Source organism: Hyaloscypha bicolor (assembly GCF_002865645.1).
Source record: "Hyaloscypha bicolor E unplaced genomic scaffold K444scaffold_182, whole genome shotgun sequence".
In the NCBI taxonomy this organism is placed as follows: domain Eukaryota; kingdom Fungi; phylum Ascomycota; class Leotiomycetes; order Helotiales; family Hyaloscyphaceae; genus Hyaloscypha; species Hyaloscypha bicolor.
In genome coordinates, this window is record NW_020194684.1 from 1,026,627 (window position 1) to 1,048,671 (window position 22,045).

A 22,045-nucleotide genomic window follows, 5' to 3' on the forward strand; every position below is an offset into this window, starting at 1 on the left:
TTGCCCAGGGTGCTTATACAGCTCAGGTGAGTTTGATTAAGCTGAGGGTAAGCCGGGGGCGATTAGATCCTGAGCAAGAGTGGAAAGCTTATTAACTGTATAGGAAACGAAAGAGAGAAAATTGATTCACAGTACCTTTAAGCTCGGGAATAATTTTTCTTTGACTGGTTCCGTTTTAATCTACGGAGTTAAGTAGTGGCCTATTTACCTGTGCCAAGGGTAAGTGCCCTGAGCATAGCCTAATGTTCTAGTGCTTCCGGGTCCTCAAAGGGTACTTCTAAGATAATGGACAATGGAGGATCCCTGTGAAGCCGGCAGTTGAGATAGAAGAGAATAAGTAGCCAGATCTGAACAAAAAACTAGAGTTTTAGCTCTAGGGTATGGCTGCAGACTCTGCGATTACTGCCTCTCGAAGTCTACTGCTAAACGTTGTTTTATTGGGCACTGTAAGAAACAGTAGAGGCAGGTGGGAAAATCGAAAGGCTGGATCTCTAGTTCGCTTTTTCTTAGTTTGAAATTCTTTCTAGCCCACTGTAATGTGTAATGTTCCCCTTAGCAAATATCGTAAGATGAAAATGCTACAAATTACCGTCCTAGATACCTCATCACTCTTCCTATTTTGCTAGTTTCACAATAGGCTAGCCAGCTTATCCTACTCATAATTTAGAACGCCGTTTTATCAACTCGCCTTTGTACCAGATATCAAAATCAACCACTTGATATTTATCAGCCTTTTCCCTATCTGTTGACTTGAACCACCCAGCCACCTTAGCCTTCGCGAAATGCGGAAATTTTCTCCATAGCCACGGCGCCACGTATGTACGACGATATTTCATATGCTCCCTTGTTGGGATATCGAAGATGGATCTGAGCTCCTCAAGTGACCTGTAGTGTCGTTTGGATCAGTATAGATTTTCAGATAGCGGGGAATGCGAGTCATACCTGCCCTTGGTCTCTGGGACGAAAAGAAAGCACATCACGAACGCAACCAAATTGAGCGCCGCCTCCGAAGGATTAGCATTAGGGGCCTAATTCAAAGCTAGAGACTCACAAAAAGTGATAAGGAGCCCCGATAGCCGCCCATCGCCGCTGACATAGGTGGGAAGACCAAAAGCACAATCGCAAGTCCAAGAAAATTGACACCCACTGCAAACGAATGCCCTACTTCTCTTACAATGAGCGGAAAGACCTCTGCCGAGATCGCGAAAGGAGACGTCCCGGCCGTAGGTGAATACGCGATAATGTACAGGATTCCGAAGACGGCAACCAAGGGTACGCGCGCTACCTGGACTCCGGCAGCATCTTCTTTGAAGGAGAATGCAAGGATTAACATTAGGACGAACATAGGTATAAATCCGAGGAGGAGAAGGGTTGCGCGGCCGGTTACGTCAAGTAGCCAGAGAGCTGGTGCTCCGAAGCTATTGATAGTTTTTTTGGTCAGTTGTTGATCGGTTTTGGAGAGACAAAACATCGTAGTACGGCGATCTCTTACACAAAGTTGCACAGTCCGATGCCAAAGCCCACCCATGCTCCTGATCGAGGGGAGGCATTAACACCACTTAGGAGTGTCGCGGATAAGAATGCTGTAAGGAGCAGTGATATCAGCTTCAATAGCTAATGTGGTGACTCACCTATAAGGAAGTTCTCGTGGGAAAGGAAAACCTCATTGAAATATTCATGAAGAGGTGATGCTTACCAATCGTATTAACGCCGCAGAGTTGCTGGGAGCTCATGGCAGTTGAGGCGCAAACAAGGGCCCTTCTCGACCTATCATCGCTGAACAGCTGGTTCATTCGTTTTAAGAACTCGGGGAAAACACGACGTTTCCGACCGTCCGTTACATATAATGGATTTTCTGGCGTGGTCGGGTGTTGAGATTCCAGATCACCATCGCTGGGAGATTCTTCGAGCTCTGGACCTTTGCCGTTGTGGGAAGCAGTTGTTTGTTTTTCATTTTCATTTTCCATTGGTGGTGGTTCCAAAGTTTTGTTCGGCTCGCCGCCGAGTTTCTGGGAGTCCTTCCGATTCTGAATGGAAGTGCACTCGGCTTGTAATTGGAAGTGTGCGTCTACCTGGTCACGAGCTGCAAGCAAACGGGAAACAGGTGATGGCCTAAGCATAGTAAAAGATTCAAGGGCCTTTGCGTGCCTGTCAATGCAGTCAGTTGTATGGTAGCGGGGTGAACCCAGATTTGTAGTACCTACCTGCCTCGCTTCATAAGATACCTTGGAGATTCTATCAAGGTAAGCCGGGCCATGAATGAATGGCCGGGGAACTTACCAGGCATGAAATAGACCAGAAAAAGGAGAATTGTGGTTGGTATTATGGTCGTAGCAATTTGGATTCGCCAGATCGTTTTGTTTTGAGCATGGATGTTTAAAGTGGCCAAGTTGGATGAGAACCCTAGAAAGATGCCAAATGCATCACTCAATTGCCACGTAGCGAGAAGTTTTCCTGGATATATCTTAGTTGTCGTATATTAACTGTGTGCAAATAAATCCTTACCGCGGAGATGATTCGGGGCAACTTCTGCTGTAAGAAGTGGCGCCGATGATGCCTTTGCAGCCAATGTCAATCCAGTAATAATCCTACAACCTATTACTTGACCAACTGAGGTAGAGAAAGATTGTCCAACTGTCGCGGCTATTGAGAGAATACAGGCGCCAGCAATGGCTCCGCGGCGTCCAAGAAAATACTCTTGTAATGGATCCGAGAAGAAAGGCGCGCTGGTAGAACATTAGCATGAAACCCAAAACATGGTGACACAAGTCTGAAAGGCTCACAATAGGCCACCAGCAAAGAAAGGAACAGCATTCAAAACCCCAAAGAGCCATTGGTTGGAAATATTGAATTCCTCTAATAAACCCAGGTTTGCGCCGTTCATAGCTGCCAAGACGTTTAGCAAGGTCTAGAGGACTATTGACCATTCAAATATACCTGACTGAGTCCATCCTCAAGAAGGTTGTTAACACGACCGATCAAGGCAATGGAGTTAACGTACTTACTGAATAATTCCTGCAAGACAAGCACATAGAGTACACCCCTTGAGATATTTTGATTGCCCCCAAAATCCAGCGTCATCCTCGCAGACCAATTTGCCACCTATCTGGGCCTGTTCTACGACTGTCTTGTCTCTGTCTCCGAGATAATATCTCTGCTTCGCCAAGAGGCCTTGGAAGAATGGACGCCTTAGAGCATTGCTTGCATTTTGTGCCAGTTGCGCCCCATATTGGAGGAGTTCAGTGTCTTTAGCCAACTCAAGGTCCATCCTCGCGTAACTTCCCACCTTTTCAGCCAATTCTGTCTCGCTGTCCCTTTCGAATTGATTGTCTTTGTCCAATGTATCAGTGAGGATCTCTGGTAGGTACCCGGGCTCCCCAGGCCGGCCGTTGTCTACGCTCGATTTACGACTAACCGATGCTGATTCCTGGATTCAGTTAGATACTACAAATAAACTTGCTCGTGCGACGAAGCCTACGCTATTCCCGGGTTGTAATGCCTCTGGAGAGTCTTGGTCGCTATGTATGGATAGTTGATCATTGCGAGGCTCACGATGAGACTCAGACTTCGCCTAGACAGATTTCCATGTTATGTTAGCTTCCAAATAGAGTAAATGTGTTAAACTGCCCAACAACTTCGGGCAGCATCCCAGCTGTGAACTTGAAATTGGTGATGGTGATCTTAGTACCACCAAAATGCGCACAACAGATCAAGTAGCTGGATAGGATTACATGATTTGGTATTGTGCGAATTTGAGAGTATATCTTACCTCTAGCAAAGTTTTGGGGGATGAAGCCATCATAAGCTGGGCAGGTATAGGAAGATGTTTGTAGGTAAAAATTGCAGAGAAACAATGGTTTCTTCATAGGCAGACAGCCACGAAAGCAGAGAGTGATATGCTTTAATTTTTCTGCAGAATGGCTCCGGATATGGAAAGAAAATAAAGTGCGGTTCTTCTGGAGGCTGAGGGCAGCGCGTAACGCCATATTCGCTTCATATTACCGCTTCCGTATGGAAAAAGAAAGCTTTTCTAAAGATTCATCACAACAAGCTACTCAAATGATGTCAAGGGTCAGCTGCCTGCACTTGAGACCCTCGAAGCCATGCTAGAGGTTCAGCATAAGAACGTAGCGGCTCGAGATTCTGCGGGACTTTCTATTATCAGCTGTGGCTTTCCTAACGTCGACATTGATAGTGATGAAGGTGGGGCTGTTGAGGGTAGATAGGGTTTGATTGGATTCATCATGCCCAGAAGTGACACGACTGAAGAGCGCTAATCCAAAAGAAATCAGGAAGCTTGCTCGGAGAGCTATTAAATAGGGCTCTCTAGTGAGGCAGAGTTCAGTTGGAGGACCAGCGGAGTTGTTGAGCTGTGGTGCATTTGGAGGCAATACAGGACACTCTTCGACTGTCCACTGTGGTGTTTGGGCAATGAATTACAGCCCTGGGAGTTTGAAGTCAGCCTCACCTAGGCTGATTGACCAATCCGAAAGGCCAGCACCGCAGTATGAGCAGCCAGTCTGCCAGAGGTCATCCAATGCTGGCGTTGGAAACCCGCCAATGTTGGACGAGTGGTGGCGAGGAAGGCCACGGCAGAGCAGCCAAGTTTGTAGTGAGATGCCGAAGTGCCTCGCGGCGCCCTGCTCAATCCCAAATTGAAATACTTTCCATCGATTATTGGACGCTATTATTGGGGTCATCGCTTAAAATGTCAAAAAGCAGCGCATGGCGCAATCACGTTCAACCGCCACACGTAAGGTTCCCAGTACAGCTGCGATAAACATGTTTTACAAAGCCCCAAAAGCCTCAGTGTCTCACTTTCGTGGCCATCTTTCACTCGCACATCCCATCCCGTCCCGCCCCCCCATTCCCTGGTTCGCGTTTGATGCGCCCTTTTGGTGCTCTCCGTCACCCTTCCTCCGTAGACCTGGGCCATAGCCTTTGCCTTTGGCAAGCTCGATGCTCTCCTTACAAGATACTTCTCGCTCGAAACAATTTCGGTATCTGCTTTCATCCTCCCACACTCAAGCGAAAGACCCAGAAAGCCAATCGATTCCAATGTCCGCGTTTGACATAGTCGGCGTGGTAGCCGCTGCTATGCAATTTTCTATATACATCACGAGTAAGATAATCATACTCCTCGCCTCTCGGCTCTGGAAAACCCGTGAGCGCTGACCCTCTTCAGAGATTGTAAACTACATAGATCAGAACAAGAAAGCGGGCAAGGATTACCACGAAAGTGCGCAAGCTCACAATTTCTATGACCGAATCGATACTGTTATAGAGATGTTTGGTGACCAGGTGGTGAAAAATAGGCTTGGTCGAACTCCAGTCGAAACTCAAGCTGTTTCAAAGGACCCTTGATTCTCTCCAACGCATCGCAGAGACAATCAAATGGTCGGAGAACCGCACGGAAATGGAATCAATCGCCTTGGTACCCATGAAAGAGGCGATTGAAGAAACCGAGAAGATTCTGAAACAACTATTCACTTGCCAGGAGAAATATCAAAGGCCTAACGACTGCCCGAGTCTTATGCTTGTAATGCACTATTGGGTTTTCGAACATAAAGGTAAAATAATTGTTAAAAACGGAATCAACGAGATTACGGATCGCGTGGAGGCTATCAAGATCCTACTTGCTGAGATTCTAACGTACGTTTGCGGCTCCAATTTTAAGTACAGTAGACGCTCACCAACTCCAGGCATGTGGCAATCGATGGCAGAGATGTTACACATGATGTGAACAAGCGCTTATGTGAACAAATGACTAGTGATCATCCACTATATAGCCGAACAGGGTCTAGTGGCTGGGCTGCCTCGAATACCTCAAATCCCTCAGCCAAGTCATGGGGCTCGACTGCGTCAGAATCGGCTGATATAACGACACGTTCTGACTTCGAGACGGAAAGCTGGTTAAAACATCTCGCAAGCCAGTGGGACATCGATCTACCAATGGATGAAGAGGTTGCTACTGTTAAGAGATCAGATCTCTCAGCTATTATCACCGCGATCAAGGAAAAGAACTACAAAATCGTCGCTAGACTATTGCAGAGTGTAAAGGATCCTTTGGCAAAAGATGACAATGGTTGGTGCGCCTTTCACTACGCCGTACGAGTTGGCAGCAAAACAGTCATGCGCGAGCTTCTCGACTCCCAGAAGGTGAAGGAGAGTAGAGGGTTCGACATCGGCGACAGTAACGGAGATACCGCCCTTCATTTCGCATCACTTCTTGGGATGGAAGCTATGGCCAAGGAGTTACTCAAAGCGGGTTGCAACAAGAATGCTTTAAATAACAGCGGCCATTCGCCGCTGTCTATTGCAGTCAACAAGAAGAAAGTCGGTATTGTCGAGATTCTGTTAGAATATAAAGCAGAATGTATACCCCCAAACCCGGAAATTCTCAGGAAAATTCGCAACGAAATCAACTACCTCAAAGATATTGCCGCGTTCCCACGAAAGCCCCACGATTCTGTTTTGGGTGACAAGAAAGGATTATTATTAAAACATATCTATTATAAGATGAAGTCAACAATAATAGCGGCGTTTCGAACCACGAAGTGGCCAGCAACACGCTAGCTGACGCAATCTTAGTTCCCCAATTCCGAGATGGTTTCAGTGTGGCCGCAGTTAACACTAGACGATGTGGTAAATCTTGCTCAAGGTGCCCAGGCTAGCTCGGACTGTGATCAGGCTCGCCTCAGGTATTCTCAGGTATGCTTAAGTCTTGCCCAGGTTTTGCTCGGCATGTTCATCTCTAGCTAGGGTTGAAGCGACCGCTGCTCACGTCTGAAGACTAAACTGGGACCAGCGAAGTTGAGATTAGAGTATGACTACAGTGGTATTTACACTACGGGAAGAGTACTGTGGAGAACAGATCTGCAGTTTTATAAATTATAAAAGGCCCGCTTGAGATAGTCAGATGACAAGATACGAAGCCTGCAATCATGTTGCCTTGATCTGAGAGTTCTAGGTATAGACGACGGGTATAGCTTGTTATTCTTCAGAACTCTGTACGGCTTCAACACCAAGACTAGAAGAGGGTGCATCTTCTCAAGCGGTGAGAAGTTTTGATGCAGATACTGATGTAGTTTAGTAAGGTTCATAAGTACCTGGGATCTTTCATACAAAGAAAAGAGAAAGGCTTCGGAAGTATAGAGGATATAAACGGGCTTTTGTTGCCAAAAGATCTTTTGCTGTCACTTGGCATCGTATTATAATGCCAGAGAGCCTTGCATCAAGAATTAACTTCACATAACGTCCCATACCTAGAGAATAGTGCTGATTGATAAAGGAGGACTCGATTGCAGTTCTAAGAGGGGGTATGGAAGCTATATATATATAGGGCCTGGCACCATGGTCTGGCGTGGGCTAAAGTCATGTGATTTGGCAACTAGCAAATAGGGTAGCAGCGAGAAACCACAAATAAGAACCTAGAGAAAGAAGTAACAGCTCGCTTCTCGACATAGAGTGCCGCGAAGAACAAGCGCCTGAACCGCCTCGACTTGTCCAGGGGTTGATTAATGCCAACTATTAAAGCGTTTAGGGTAGTTTATATACCTGAAGGAAGCGGGATATGAGGGTATCTGAAATAAGATTAATCTATTTAATAATAAAGTAATTAAAACAAATATAGTAGCTATTTCCAGGCCTCTCCCTATAATTAATAAGCTTATACTAAAGGAAATAGAGAATTACTATACTAGATACTAAGTTAATACAGAAAATTAGAATAAAGATACTTAATCTATAATTAAGAAAGAATTAAAACTAGTATTTCTATAGTCTATAATATTCGGGAATATTAGAGATTATTATTCGATACTTTTATAGAACTATAAGATCAAGAAACTAAACTAAACAAATAAGCTAATATACTATTATATAATTCGATAGTAGCTTTATTAAATAGTTAATATAGAGATTTTTATAAACTTTACTTTAGGATTTAAAAAAAGTAAATAAAGCTTTATTTATAAGGTTTTTAAAGTATTATTAATAAAATATAGTTCTATAAATATAGTACAAATTAGTACTACTCGGAAAGTATATAGCTCGGTTCTATTATAAATAAATAAAGAAAAAGTAAGCTTAAAGTACTAGTTTACTAATTAGAAGAAAATACTTAATTATATTAGAGCTCTTAAAATCCCCGAAATTAAAGATACTCTAGTAATAATTAAGTTCTTAATAGCCTTTTAATAGAAACTCGTATTAATTTAAATAATAAAATAGCTTAATAATCTATATAGTAAAAACAAGTTAGAGCTTCTAATTCTTATACTCGAATAGTATAGCTAGATATTTAATTAGATTATTTTAGAAAACCAGAATACTAAATATTTAGAAGCTTCTATAATCTTTATTATATTCGGGAATTAAACTAGTAAAGAACTAGATAGTAAACCTAATTCGAACAAGTATAAATATTATAAGTATCTTTATAAGAGTTCTAAAATCTATAAGTATAAGTAAAATCTATTTAGCTATATTATTATAGAAATTATAATTACTAGATTAAATAAAACTTAAATAAAATTTAAGCCTAATAAGAAATAGATTAGAAAAATCCGAGAAAGAATCTTAATTAAGTATTAGAAAGATCTGAAACCTTAATTAGAAGAGAAATATAGTATAAAAATTACTAGTAAACAAGCTATAGAGAAGCTAATATCTGGTATTAGTTCTAAAAAGAAGCCTAAAATATCCGGAATTTAATTTTCTAGAAACTTTAATACTATTTTAATAAATTCTATATTTATAATTTAGAGTCTAGATTAAAAGATTTATATAATACTTAATTTCTTAAGATATTTACTTTCTTAAAGTACTTTACTAGATAATTATAATATTATATATCTAGTTAATAGTAAGAATTTAATTAATACTAGTACTTTTATTAAAGTAAAAATTAATAATTATATAGAAATAGAAATAACTAGTGTGGTACGGCAGGCCGTACTCGTCAAAAATCGTGTTGTTTTGGCGGTTTTGAGGTTTAGGTCACATGGCAAAGGCCGCAGCCTTTTGCACGTGACTTGCGGAAATCACATAAGAAAGCTGGTTTTTCTGTAGACTTAGACAACAATCCTTTATGAGTATTCAATTAATTGAGCTTTTGTATACTATATACTATTTATGCTTTACTGTTTACGCTTTTGATTTGTTATTTTGCTATCAAGTCACGTTTTGCGCTCTAGTATACTTTATATGGGTTTTTGTCTTATTACAGTTTCCCTCCCATACTAGTCTTCTAATTACTAGATATAGTACTTATATAATTAAAAACATAGTTAATAGACTTATAGAACTATATACTAAAGATTTAATTCTTTATAATATTATAGTTATTAAAGAATTTCATACAAATATTATTTCTAAAACTTGCTTAATAAAAAAGAAAACTTAGTATTATAAATATAATCTTATAATTAGATTAAAAGATTATAAAGAGAATATAGTATTAATATAATTAAAATATAGATTTAATTTAGTTTTTCTTAAATATAAGCTATTTTCTATTTACTTTAATATTTTATTTAAAATTCTTACTAGTATTAGTAATATACTTATATTTCTAATACTTAAATATTTAATTAGAGCTTAGTATAAAAGATTAAGGAAATATCTCAAGCTAAGAAGTAATTTAGAAGAAAAATAATATATAAAAGCAGGGTATTTAGCTTATAAAGCTCTATAAAAGCTTATTAATTATATATATAATATTAAAATTAATAAACTAATAAAGATTATATATGAATTTTATATTTAGATATATATTAGATAAGTAATCTTATATAAGCTAACTAAAAGAAAGTTTATTTAATTATTTTAGAAGATTTTATAAGACTTATTTAATTACCTAAATAGTTATAATAATTTAAACTAGATTCTAATAATTAAAAACGAATTTAGTAAAAAGCTCTTTAGATATTTTTTATTAAATAAAGAAAGTTTACTAGTATTTAATATAATTAGAGATTTTAAGTAATAGATATATAAATAATATAATCTTTTAATTACTTATATTAAGTATAATTAGAAGAAAGTAGTTATTATAATTTAAGAAATATTAGTTTATTAGATCTAAATAAAGAAATAAAGTATTAAAATCGAGCTTTCTTTTTTATATATATATAAGCCAAATAATAATATTAAATAAATAGAGCAAAAGATTATAAATAAGGCTATTATAATATATTTAATAGCTAATTTATTTGAAAAACTATAGCTAGAGAGCTCTATAACTGTAATTTATTTATATAATTAGAGTTCTTTATATATAAATTACTAGAAAACATTAAATAAAGTATTTGATTTATAGTTCTATAATTATTTCTATTAGTATAACCTAGAATTTATAATATAAATAATAGTTAATTTTAGGCCTAATTAAAATAGAATTTATATATATAGTTCTAGAGTATATTTAATAATTAAGAACTATAAAGTAAAACGAAATAAGAAAGTATTTAAAGTTATATTATACGAGTATATTAGATATTTAGTTAAATATATTATATCTAATATTTATAAAATCTGGGTTCCTGTATTTAATAAAGTAATTATTATATATAATATTATATTTAATAAAAATATTCTTTATAAAAAGAATTATAAATATACTAAAGGCTATAATATAGAGATTATAAAGAATATAATAGAACTGCTTCTAGAGAATAAGATTTAGAATACTAAATTAGTCTTTAAAAATAAGAAATTATAATATAATAGCTTATTAGAATAAATAGAAAATAATTCTGAATTAGAAAGTAATAAATAAATAAACTAATAATTAAAAGAGTCTATAAATATACTAATAAGTTATAACTCGGAAGTAAAGAGCTTTATAGCTTTACTAGAAATAGAACTTATAACTCTATAAAGTACTTTAAAGCCAGAAAGTATACTAGAGTCTAGAAATAGTAGAAATAAAGATATTAAGGTTTTAAGAAGGCTTAGTACTATAAAGAAAGATATAATAAAGTATACCGGAACTATTAGAGATATATATTAAACTAATAAAAGCAGAGAAGAATTTCTTTAGAACTAGTAATAAGATTTACTAATAGCTTCTATAAGTAAAGCAAGAAGCTTATTTATAGAACAAGCAGATAGTTTAATAGAAATAGAAGGATTTTTTATAGAAAAAATAAATAGTTTAGCTAAAATAAAAGATTAAATAATAGAACTAAAAAGAAATAAATAAAGAAACTAATTATTAAAACTAGAAATAAACTAATTTAAATATACTTATATAAGAAAAATAATTAGAATAGAGATCTAGATAAAGCTAGTAATAATATAATTATTATAATAAGTATATTACTATAAATAATAAATAAATCGAATTAGATTAATTACTTAGAATTTCTTTTAGGATTTCTCTGGCCTAATTAACTAGAGAATTATAAGAAGAGATTCGATTATAAAACTATATATATTATAATTATAATAGTAGATTAATTAAAAGTATATCTAGAATAAAATACTTCGAATAATATAATAATAAGAAAAATTTATATTAATAATTTTCTAAAAGCTCTAAAGATATAGAATAATCTAGAGAAGTATCTAGTTAAAAAGTACTTTAAATCAGATATTAAACTAGAGATTAATAACTTTAAAGCTCGAAATTACTAGAGAATTATTTCTAGTAATAAAGCAAATATATTTCTAATTCTTTTAAAATAAGTATTTATATATAAAATTAATTCTAATAAATATATTACTTGGTATTATTTAAGGCTAATAGTTTATAGAGATCTCTAAAAGAAGATATTACTTTTATTTATATATATTACTATACTTATAATAAGATCTTTTTAAGTAGCTAGTATAATTATAGCTTATTTTAATCTAGTAATAAAGTAATTTAATATTATAAATATATTTATTAATATAAAAAGAGATTTTAATAAACCTATAATAATATATAAGTTACTAGATAGTTTTAAAATATTAGGCTATATAGTAGAGATAAATCGAGCTTTATATAAGCTATAAAACTCTTCTACTTTATAGTATAAATATTAGATAAATTCTCTAAACTTAATAAAGAGCCTTATATTTATATAAATATAAATTATAAGATCTTTATTATTTTCTATATAAATAACTTTTAAATACTTTATTATAAAGATAATAAAGTATATATTTAATTAATTATTACTTAGATTAAAATAGTTTATAAATTTTATAATATATAAGATATAAAGTAGTTTCCAGAAATTTATATAATTAGAAATTAGAAAACTAAAAAGCTCTAGCTAGTTTATAATATTTATATTAAGAAAATTACTAAGAAGTTTAGGATAATAGATAGAAAGTACTCTAGTATTCAATTATCTGAAATTAATTTTCGGAAGTATAGTAATTAAGTTTATTTATATTAAATTAAAGTATATTAAAAGAAAGTTAGATTACTATTATATATTATAATTATAATTAGGCCGGATATAGCTTTTACTATTTTAGTACTTTTTTAGTTCTTAATAAACTCTGCTCTAGAATATTTTATAACTATAGATTAGACTCTCTAATATTTATTTAAAATCCGGTTTCTAGTAATTTAGTATAATAGGAAATATAGAGAGATATAACTATAAATTATATTTAATACTTTATATATAAATAACCTGAATATATAATAATCGAGCTATAAGTATATAATCTCTTTATTTAGAAATTTAATATTATAGAAAGCTATTTAATAAAGCTCTATAACTATTTCTTTAACTAAATTAGAAATATATAAAGTTATTTATATAATAAAGAAAACTATAAATCTCTAGAAGCTATTTAGGGATTTATACTTAGATTTTAGAGAGCTCTAAATTATATTCTATAATAATAAGTAAACTATTTAACTAATTATTAGAGAAAATAAAAGAATTATTATAAAGCTCTATTATATTAATATTTAGAATATATTACTATATTAAATATATAATAAAGATATATTTCAAGTTATATATCTTTAAATAAGTAATATATCTATAAATAAACTTATAAAAAATTTACTTTAATTCAAATTCGAGAACTTTAAAGCTTTATTAAATCGTTAGAATATTAGAATAAAAATAAAAATAATTAAATAATATAAAAAGAGGCTTTTATTTATATCTTTTATTTATAAAATCTATTAAAATAATAGAGCTTAAGAGCTAATAGTAAAAGATCTAAAAGCGCTTTATTATAATATTAATAAGCTTATATAGAAGGCCTTTTATCTAATTAGACTATTTCTTATTTCTATTAATACTTTCTTGAATTTTAGTAAAAGAGCTCTTATTATTATTCTTTTTATTAGATTTGGCAATTTTAAGTATAATATAAATAGAGTATCTAAAAGCAGACAAATACTTTAAATAGTTAGAATCTATAAAAGAAAATTAAGAAAAGAAAGTTTATAGTATCTTTTGTAATCGGAAGTTCTATAAGAAAGAGCTATATAATAGAGATATAAGAAATTAGAATAGCTAAATAAAAATAACTAGAATTATATTTCTAGTAATAAGAACTTTTATTAATAGTATTATAATAAGAACTATTACTTTTATTCTTTAGAGTAAATAAAACTATATTAAGTTAAAACAAGCTTTAGAATAGTATAAAGAACTTATAATAATCTATATAAGAGATCTTTCTAAGACTAGTATAAGTAAAACAAGAAGTATAAGGCTTTAGTATAGACTTCTTTACTTTTAATAGAGAGGTACTAGAAGTATTAGAAAACGTTATAGAAATCTAAACCTTAATATTCTATTAAAAGTAAGCTTTATATTAATAATTAAGAGCTATATTTATAATAGATTTATAAGCTATTTAATTCTATCTAAAATTAGGAAAAGATAAAGCAAGAATATATTTTAGATTAAAAATACTATAGATTTATAAGCCGAAATTAACTTAATAGTAATATAAAAAGAGGTAGAAGCTATATTTATAATAATTAGAAGCTTTAAAGAGATTTCTAGAAAAATATTAAAGAAAAGCAGTTCGATTTAAGGCTCTGAAGTTAGTAGAAAGAGGTTCTTTATATAAGACTTTTCTGAAATTCAGTAATCTGGAAAAATAATATATACTAAGTTTATTTGGATCGGAATATTAATATAGCTCTATAAAACCTATATATTAAATGAATTTTGCTATTTCAGAGCTCTCTAATTAAGTAAAACAGGTAGAATATAATATTATATTTTTCTGGGAAGTATATTATAATAAGAATTACTGAATTAGAGCTAGTATAATTACTTTATTTAGTTAGAATCTATATATTTATTTCCTAAAGTTTTATACTTTATTTAAGCTCTTTTCTAGCTAGTTTAATTAATTCTTTTATTATTTAATATAACTTCCTATTCTATAATCTTTATATATATTACTTATAATTAAAGTATTTTAATTATTTATAAGAAGATTTATAAACTTAATATTTTTAAAATTAAATTCCTTTATAAAGCCTATAATATACTTATTTTAATTAAAATATAAAATATATTTAAAGTAATTTCTATATATTTAAATACTTAAAATTAAGCCTATATTTTTTAAGTTTTTAATTCCTTATAAAAAGGCTATTTTATTAATAATTTTCTTATTAGTTTACTAGTAATATATAGTATTATTATATAAATATAGAAATACTAGTTATATTAGTTAGTAAAGTTATTATTATTTAGAAGTAAGAATTATAATATTATAATATTAATATATAATTCTTAAATTTACTAAGCCTAAAGAGATTTAGTTTACTAGTTAAGTTATTAATAAGATATAAGATTATATAATTATATTTTATATTTTATATTTTATATTTTATATTTTATATTTTATATTTTATATTTTATATTTTATATTTTATATTTTATATTTTATATTTTATATATTTTATATTTTATATTTTATATTTTATATTTTATATTTTATATTTTATATTTTATATTTTATATTTTATATTTTATATTTTATATTTTATTACCTATATTCTATTATCTATATTCTATTACTTATATTCTATTACTTACATTTCGTATTCTATATTACTTTTAAGGCTTTAGTTATATACTAAAGGCTATAGCCTTTTATATATAACTTTTCTTCTTATAATATTCTTTTATCTTATATATTTATTTTCTATTTTATTTATATTTAACTTATTTCTCTATATCTAATTAGATACTTAAAGGCATTTATTAGCTTTAATTCTATTATAAAATCGGCAGAATTTAATTCTTTCTTAATCTATTTAACTTTTATAATCTCTTATTATTTATATATTTAGTAAAGATATATTATATTAATTATTAAATACTTTTCTCGAATAGTTTCTAATTTAATAAGGCATTTATATAATAGCTTCGAATTTATATAAACTACTAATAGTAATTCTATTTCTAGTATTTTATTAATTATAAATTTAACTAAAATACCTATATTAAAGCTATAAGCTATATTATAGAATTCCGAAACAAAAATATTTCTAGTAACTCTCTTATATTTAATAAAGAACTAGTAAATAATATTAGTATATCTAGTTCTATTTACTAGAACTAGAATATATTTAATTTAAGAAAAGAGATCTTTATTATTTATAAATAAAGTATTTGTAAAAATAATTAAATATAAGAACTTTTTTACTAGCTTTATAAATCTCAGTTTTCTAATAATATTCTCGATTTGCTATTAAATATATTTATTAAGTATTTTTATATTAGTTTCCGAGAATTTAATAACTTAAATAGTAATTAATAGATTATATAAAGCTTCTAGTTAATAGACTAATATAATATATATTTCTCTAGTATATTAGATAATTTATTAGTTTTTAATAAAGAGATCTTAATAAATAGTATCTCTACTATTTATAATAATAGTATTTTTTATAGAAATAGTTTAGAGATTTTTATACTAGTATTCTTATATAAAAGTAATTCTAGTAATATTTATATAAATAATACTTTTATTAAACTTGAGATTATAATTAATAATAAAATATCTATATTCTTGAGTTAAGAACTTAGTTTTATAAAGCTTTAGTTATTTTATTTTTATAAAATTATTAGTTCTAATAAAAAGAGTATTATTAGTTTAAAGGCTAATAATTCCGAAAAATTATTTACTATAGAAAAGGCAAGAATTATAAGTTAATTATTTTATAGAAAGCTTATTAATATAATAGTTTTATAACTTTTAGAAGCGAATTATTATTTAGATTTAGTTCTCTAATAAACTTATAAAATAAATTAATATAAAAATTATAATTAAGTAAAGTTATTAATTAGATATAAGCTTATAAGATATTATATAAATATAATTCTATAGTATCTATTATTATAATAGTAATACTAAGAATAATTCTTTAGGTAATTATATTAATATTATATATTTCTTACTATTATTATAAGCTTAAATAATTAGTTTTAATTTCTTAAACTCTTTTTCTATATTTTTATTCTTAATCTTATTAATAAACCGGGAATTAAAAATATATATTTCTTTTAATATCTGAAATCTAGAAGTAATCTTAAATATATTTTTTCTAAGAGGCTAGTAATTATAACTTAATAAAAGTTCTTATATAAGTTATTATTCTATAGAAATACTATAATATCCGGGTTCTTATAAAAGTATTTTCTATTATATTTTAGTAAAATAGCAGAAATAATAAAAGGAATTGTATTTGTATTACTTTTAGCTTTATTATAAAGTTTGAAAATAAATTTAGATTTAAAGCTAGTAGTAATAATCGTAATATTTCCTATATAAAAGAGCTTTATAGAAATTAAATAAAAAGTAGTATTACTATATAATAGAGCTAGTATATAGTTCTTTCTATTAATAGCTACTAGTTTAGATAGTTTATTCTAATTACTAGATTAATTAGTATTTCTTTTATATTATATAAAAATATTTAAATTCAAGAGAAGTTTATAAATATTAGTAGTATTAGAACTATTTCAGATATTTAGAGTATTTATAATCTGGTATCTAGCTTAAAACTTTTAAACTTCTACTATTACTTTCTTAAGTACTACTAATTATTATAATATAATTAGTAATAAAGTATTATATTTAGTTATTTAAAATAAAATAATACTATTGGGTCTAGTAAAATTATTAATAGCCTTAAAAACTATTTAAAATATAGTATTCTTATTAATTCTATTAATTTCGGCTATAATAATAAAGTAAATATATTAAATTAAACTATAATAGTATTTTATAATTCTAATAAAATTATAAGCTTTTATAGAAATAATTTTAACTTTAGTTCTTATAATATTTATAAGCTAAATAAACTTCTTTATTAGTATCCTACTTTCTAGTATTTATTATAATTTAATTAGAAGAACCTAAATAAATATTAATCTAATACTATTTTAAGATATTTCAAATATATAATATACTAATATTTTAAAGCTATTAGCTAGCTTAATATTAAGTGCCTTTATTAATAATATAAAATATAAGTTTATTAGAAATATAGAGAATATTAATAATAATAGAATAATTAAAGCTAATATTATCTTTTAGATTAAACTTAAATTATTCTAGTAATTATTTATAATACTTTATAAGGTATTTAAAGGCTTTTATATTAATATTATAGCCTATTTATTCTAATATATTTCAGAGCTTACTAATAGACAAATAACTAAAATAATAATATAAATATTATAATTTAATTTTTATAAAAAAGTAGAAGTTATAAATAAAGAATTCAGAAATAAAGCTTTATAAAATAGTATTTTAAAGCAGGAAAAAATATCTAAAATATTATATTATAGATATAAAGTATTTATTAGAAACAATAAAATAATTAGTAAGATTATTAAAATAGATTTCTAGCTTATTTATATTAGCTAAACTAAATAGAAATAGAGTTTTTATAAATATAATATAAAATTATATTTATTTAATTAGTATTCTTACTATTATAAATCTAATAAAGAATATAGATCTAATACTAAACTAGATATTAATTTAATCTTTAATAGTTTTATTAAGTTTAATATTATTATTAGTCTATTATAAAGCTTGGAATTAGTTAGAACTAGTAATTAAAAATCTAGAGACTCTAGTATTAATTATAATTTTATAAAAGTAATTAGTATTATATTTTAATATATTATTAATTATAAATATCTAAATGTTTTCTATTTATTTAATAGATTCTAAAATATAGTTTTTGCTTATTATCTAATATATAAAAAAAAAGAAATAAGGTTATTTATAAAGATATTAGTTATAGAAATAATAATAATAGAAGTTATAAAAGTAGCTAGAAAGCTTTTAATAAAAGTAAAATAGGAATTGGAATAATATTCTTTTTCTTTATTTATTTCTATTAGTAAGGCTTTAAAAGTATTATTTACTAGTTTATTCTTATTACTTTTATTATTTTTTTCTTTTTCGAATTTAATAATATATTATATATAAATATTACTAAAGTATTTATTAAAGTTATAAGTATTTCGGGATCTAAATTAGTAAATGTTTTTATTCTTAAATTAAGCCTTTTTAGTTTCTTATTTCTCTAATATATATTTCTATAAGTAGTATTTAGATTTCTTATATATAAAATATAACTTTAGAGTATAATTATTATAATTATAGAACTTGAAATAGTTATTATAGATTCCGAAATTACTACTAGATTTGTATTAATAATTTCCGGATAAATAATAGCTTAGAAAGTTTTAAGAATAGTATTATTAATTAGTAAAATAGGTTTTACTATTAATTTATTACTTTTTTATATAAATAATAATAGATAATTAGAGCTTATTAATAAGTTAGTAGAGTTTATTAGAAGAGTCTGAAACTATATATTAGTATACTAGTAAGCCTTAATAAAAGATAATAATTTTATTATATAGGAATTTAGTATTTCTTAAAATAAGAATAAAGCTATATTATAAATTATATAGGTTATTAATTAGTATTTAGATAAGCTCGAATATTGTCTTTTTAGATTCTTTTGTTATTATAGTTATTAAAATAATAGTATTTTATTTATTTAAATTTTAATAATAGAAATCGAGGCTTTTAAAGAAATTATAAATATTTATATAAGCTCTTACTAATACCTTTTCTAAAAGCTTTATATATTAGTAAATATTAAGAAAAATAATAAATTTATAATTAAAACTATAATTAGTTCTATTATATTTCTATATCTTAAAATATATTTTTATTATTTCTCTAATAAGCTTTCTAGTAATAATAATAGAAATTAACTAAAAGTTCTTTAGATATAATAGATCTAATAGTAATAATAAAGATAAAAGTAATAAATAACTTTAATTTAGAAAAAGTAAATAGATATTTTAGTTTAACTAGCTAGTTAATTAAAAATATTTAGTTTTCTTTTATCTAGTTCCTTTAAAAAAAAACTAATATAATAGATCTTTTAAAAAAATCTATTCTAATTAGACTATTTTTAATAATATTAGCTTTATACTAAATATATATTATTTCTTTCTAAATAATATTAAGTAAGAACTATATTATAATAAGATATATATAGCTTAGTATTTAAATATTTCCGAAAATCTGCTTTTATAATATTATTAGTATTAATTTTATTCTTCTATTTCTTAATTAGCTCTTTCTTCTTTTTATTATTTATACTAAATCAAGTTTAGTCTTTTTCTAATATATATATATATATAGTTTATAATAAGAGGTATTTAAAGGTAAAGTAATTTATAATAAGTTTATAAAAAGGGTTTAATAATAAAAGTATTTAAATACTTAATTTAGATATTAGATATTTACTTTAGATATCTAATTAAAATACTAGATATCTAGTTTAGATATTTAATAATATATTAAAATAAATATTTTACTTTTAAATATTTCGTTTATAATAAGAAATTTAGGAAGTGAAATATTATAATTCCGGAAGAGTCTAAAGTTTAAAGAACTCGATTTAATAGTAAAATCGAAATAGTAATTAAAGAACTTTAAAGATATATATAAGATATATATTCCGGAGAAAAAGTTTTATAAATATAGGTATTATATAAATAGAAAAGATAGTTTCTAAAAAAGATAGTTTTAAGGCTAAAAGAAGTTAGTTTTAAAGAATAATAGAAGTTAAATAAATAGATAAATAATTAAATAACTAATATTTATTAATTAGTAAGAGCTAGTATTTTCTTTTTAGATTACTAAATACTTTTCTAACTAGCTAGATCTTTCTCTAATCTATAAATACTAACTAATTAATATTAGTTTACTAGTAATATATAATACTATTATATAAATATAGAAATACTAGTTATATTAGTTAGTAAAGTTATTATTATTTAGAAGTAGGAATTATAGTATTATAGTATTAATATATAATTTCTAAATCTGCTAAGTCTAGTCTACTAGTTAAATTACTAATAAGATATAAAATTATATAACTATATTTTGTATTTTATATTCTATTATCTATATCTTATTATTTATATTTTATATCCCGTATTTATATATAAAACTTCTAAAGAAATAGCTATACTAATACTTCTAAATAGCTTATAAATTATAGTTTAAAACTAATATATTATTTATATAAAACCTTATAATTATATTATAATTTATAATAATAAAAATATTAGACTTACTAAAATAAAGACTAAAACTAAAGATTTTAAGTTTTATATAAGCTTTAATATATTATTTCTTTTCTAATTACTTAAGCTTATATAAGAAATTAAATAAAAGTAATATTAAATTTTTAAAATATTTTAAAGCTTTAAATATATATATTTCTTAATATTAAGTTTAGAATATAAATATATATTAATTATATTAATTTAATATATTTTCAAGTTTTTATATATTCTTAAAACTAATAAAATTCTTAGGCTTTTAATTCTAATAATAAGACTATATTTTTTTAGAAAATTGTTTTCCAAAATCTAATTAAAGCTTTAACTTATTAGCCGAGCTTTATATTAATTAATTAAGCTTATAAATATATATTTAATAATAAATATTTATTTATATCTTATAGCTTTCTTATTAAAAAGTAATAAAATCGATTTCTAATTATTAAAAGCTTATAATTTAGTAAATTCTTTATTAATTATTTGCTTTTAATAAATATTATAATTGGAATTATTTATAGCTTTAATATAAATTTTAGAAATTAAATGCTTTATAATTACTATATTTATATAATACCTTAAAGGTCTTATAATTAGTAGTTTTTTCTAATTAAAGAAATTAGAACTTCTTGAATTAATATTTTTTTAATTAAATTTTAAAGCTCTTATATTTATTATTATAATATTTTTATATTTCTCTAAGATATTAGAATTAAATAATAAGAAAATAAAGGCTAAAAAGTTATATATATTTCTTAAAAGCTTTAAGATATTTTTTAATAAGTTTTATAAAATTAAATAAAATTATTTTCTTTTTTATAAACTTTTTATTTTAATTTATTTTTGTTTATTTATTTTTATAAAAAACAAATATTATAAATAGTATAATTATATTATTTATAATTATTTAATAATAAAGGATTTAAAAACTTATATTTAAAAGTATTATTATAATATATAACTTTAATTTTAGTTTTATTAAAGCCTTAAATTATAAAAATATAATTCTTAATTACTTTCTAGTTTTAATAAAATATATTTATAATTTTTAATTTATTACTTTTATTATTTTAGTTTTAATATAAGATTTATAAAGCTTTTTAAATCTTATAAAAATGATATATTTTAACTTTAGGCTTATAAAGCTCAAATAGTTAAATTAGTAATATTAGAAACAATTATTAGCTTAGTTTTCTAATATAATAATTGCTTTTAAAAAGCTATATTCTAAATTAGTACTTTATAAAATATTATTTAGAATATATACTTTTTCTAAATAATTAATAATTAATAATTCTTATTACTATTTTCTAAAATCTAATTAAAAGCTTCTTTTTAATAAAACTAATAATAATATATATAATAATATATATAATAATATATATAATAATATATATAATAATATATATAATAATATATATAATAATATATATAATAATATA

At 26.7% G+C, this 22,045-nt stretch overlaps 2 protein-coding genes across 2 annotated transcripts; one reads left to right on the top strand and one right to left on the bottom strand.

Annotated features, from left to right (window-relative positions):
- Positions 1-656: 656 nt before the first annotated feature.
- K444DRAFT_636458 (uncharacterized protein) lies at positions 657-3,799 on the bottom strand (the record flags this gene model as incomplete). The annotated part of the gene is made up of 13 exons (XM_024883994.1): positions 657-885; positions 943-1,004; positions 1,052-1,418; positions 1,493-1,583; positions 1,697-2,148; positions 2,205-2,235; positions 2,281-2,454; positions 2,506-2,726; positions 2,784-2,886; positions 3,006-3,015; positions 3,092-3,427; positions 3,479-3,571; positions 3,770-3,799. The coding sequence occupies 13 exons, from the start codon at positions 3,797-3,799 to the stop codon at positions 657-659; spliced, it is 2,199 nt and encodes a 732-aa protein (XP_024727999.1).
- Positions 3,800-5,058: 1,259 nt separating this feature from the next.
- On the top strand, positions 5,059-6,576 carry K444DRAFT_636459 (ankyrin; the record flags this gene model as incomplete). Its single annotated transcript, XM_024883995.1, has 4 exons — positions 5,059-5,122; positions 5,186-5,239; positions 5,316-5,652; positions 5,703-6,576. The coding sequence occupies 4 exons, from the start codon at positions 5,059-5,061 to the stop codon at positions 6,574-6,576; spliced, it is 1,329 nt and encodes a 442-aa protein (XP_024728000.1).
- Between the last annotated feature and the right edge of the window lie 15,469 nt (positions 6,577-22,045).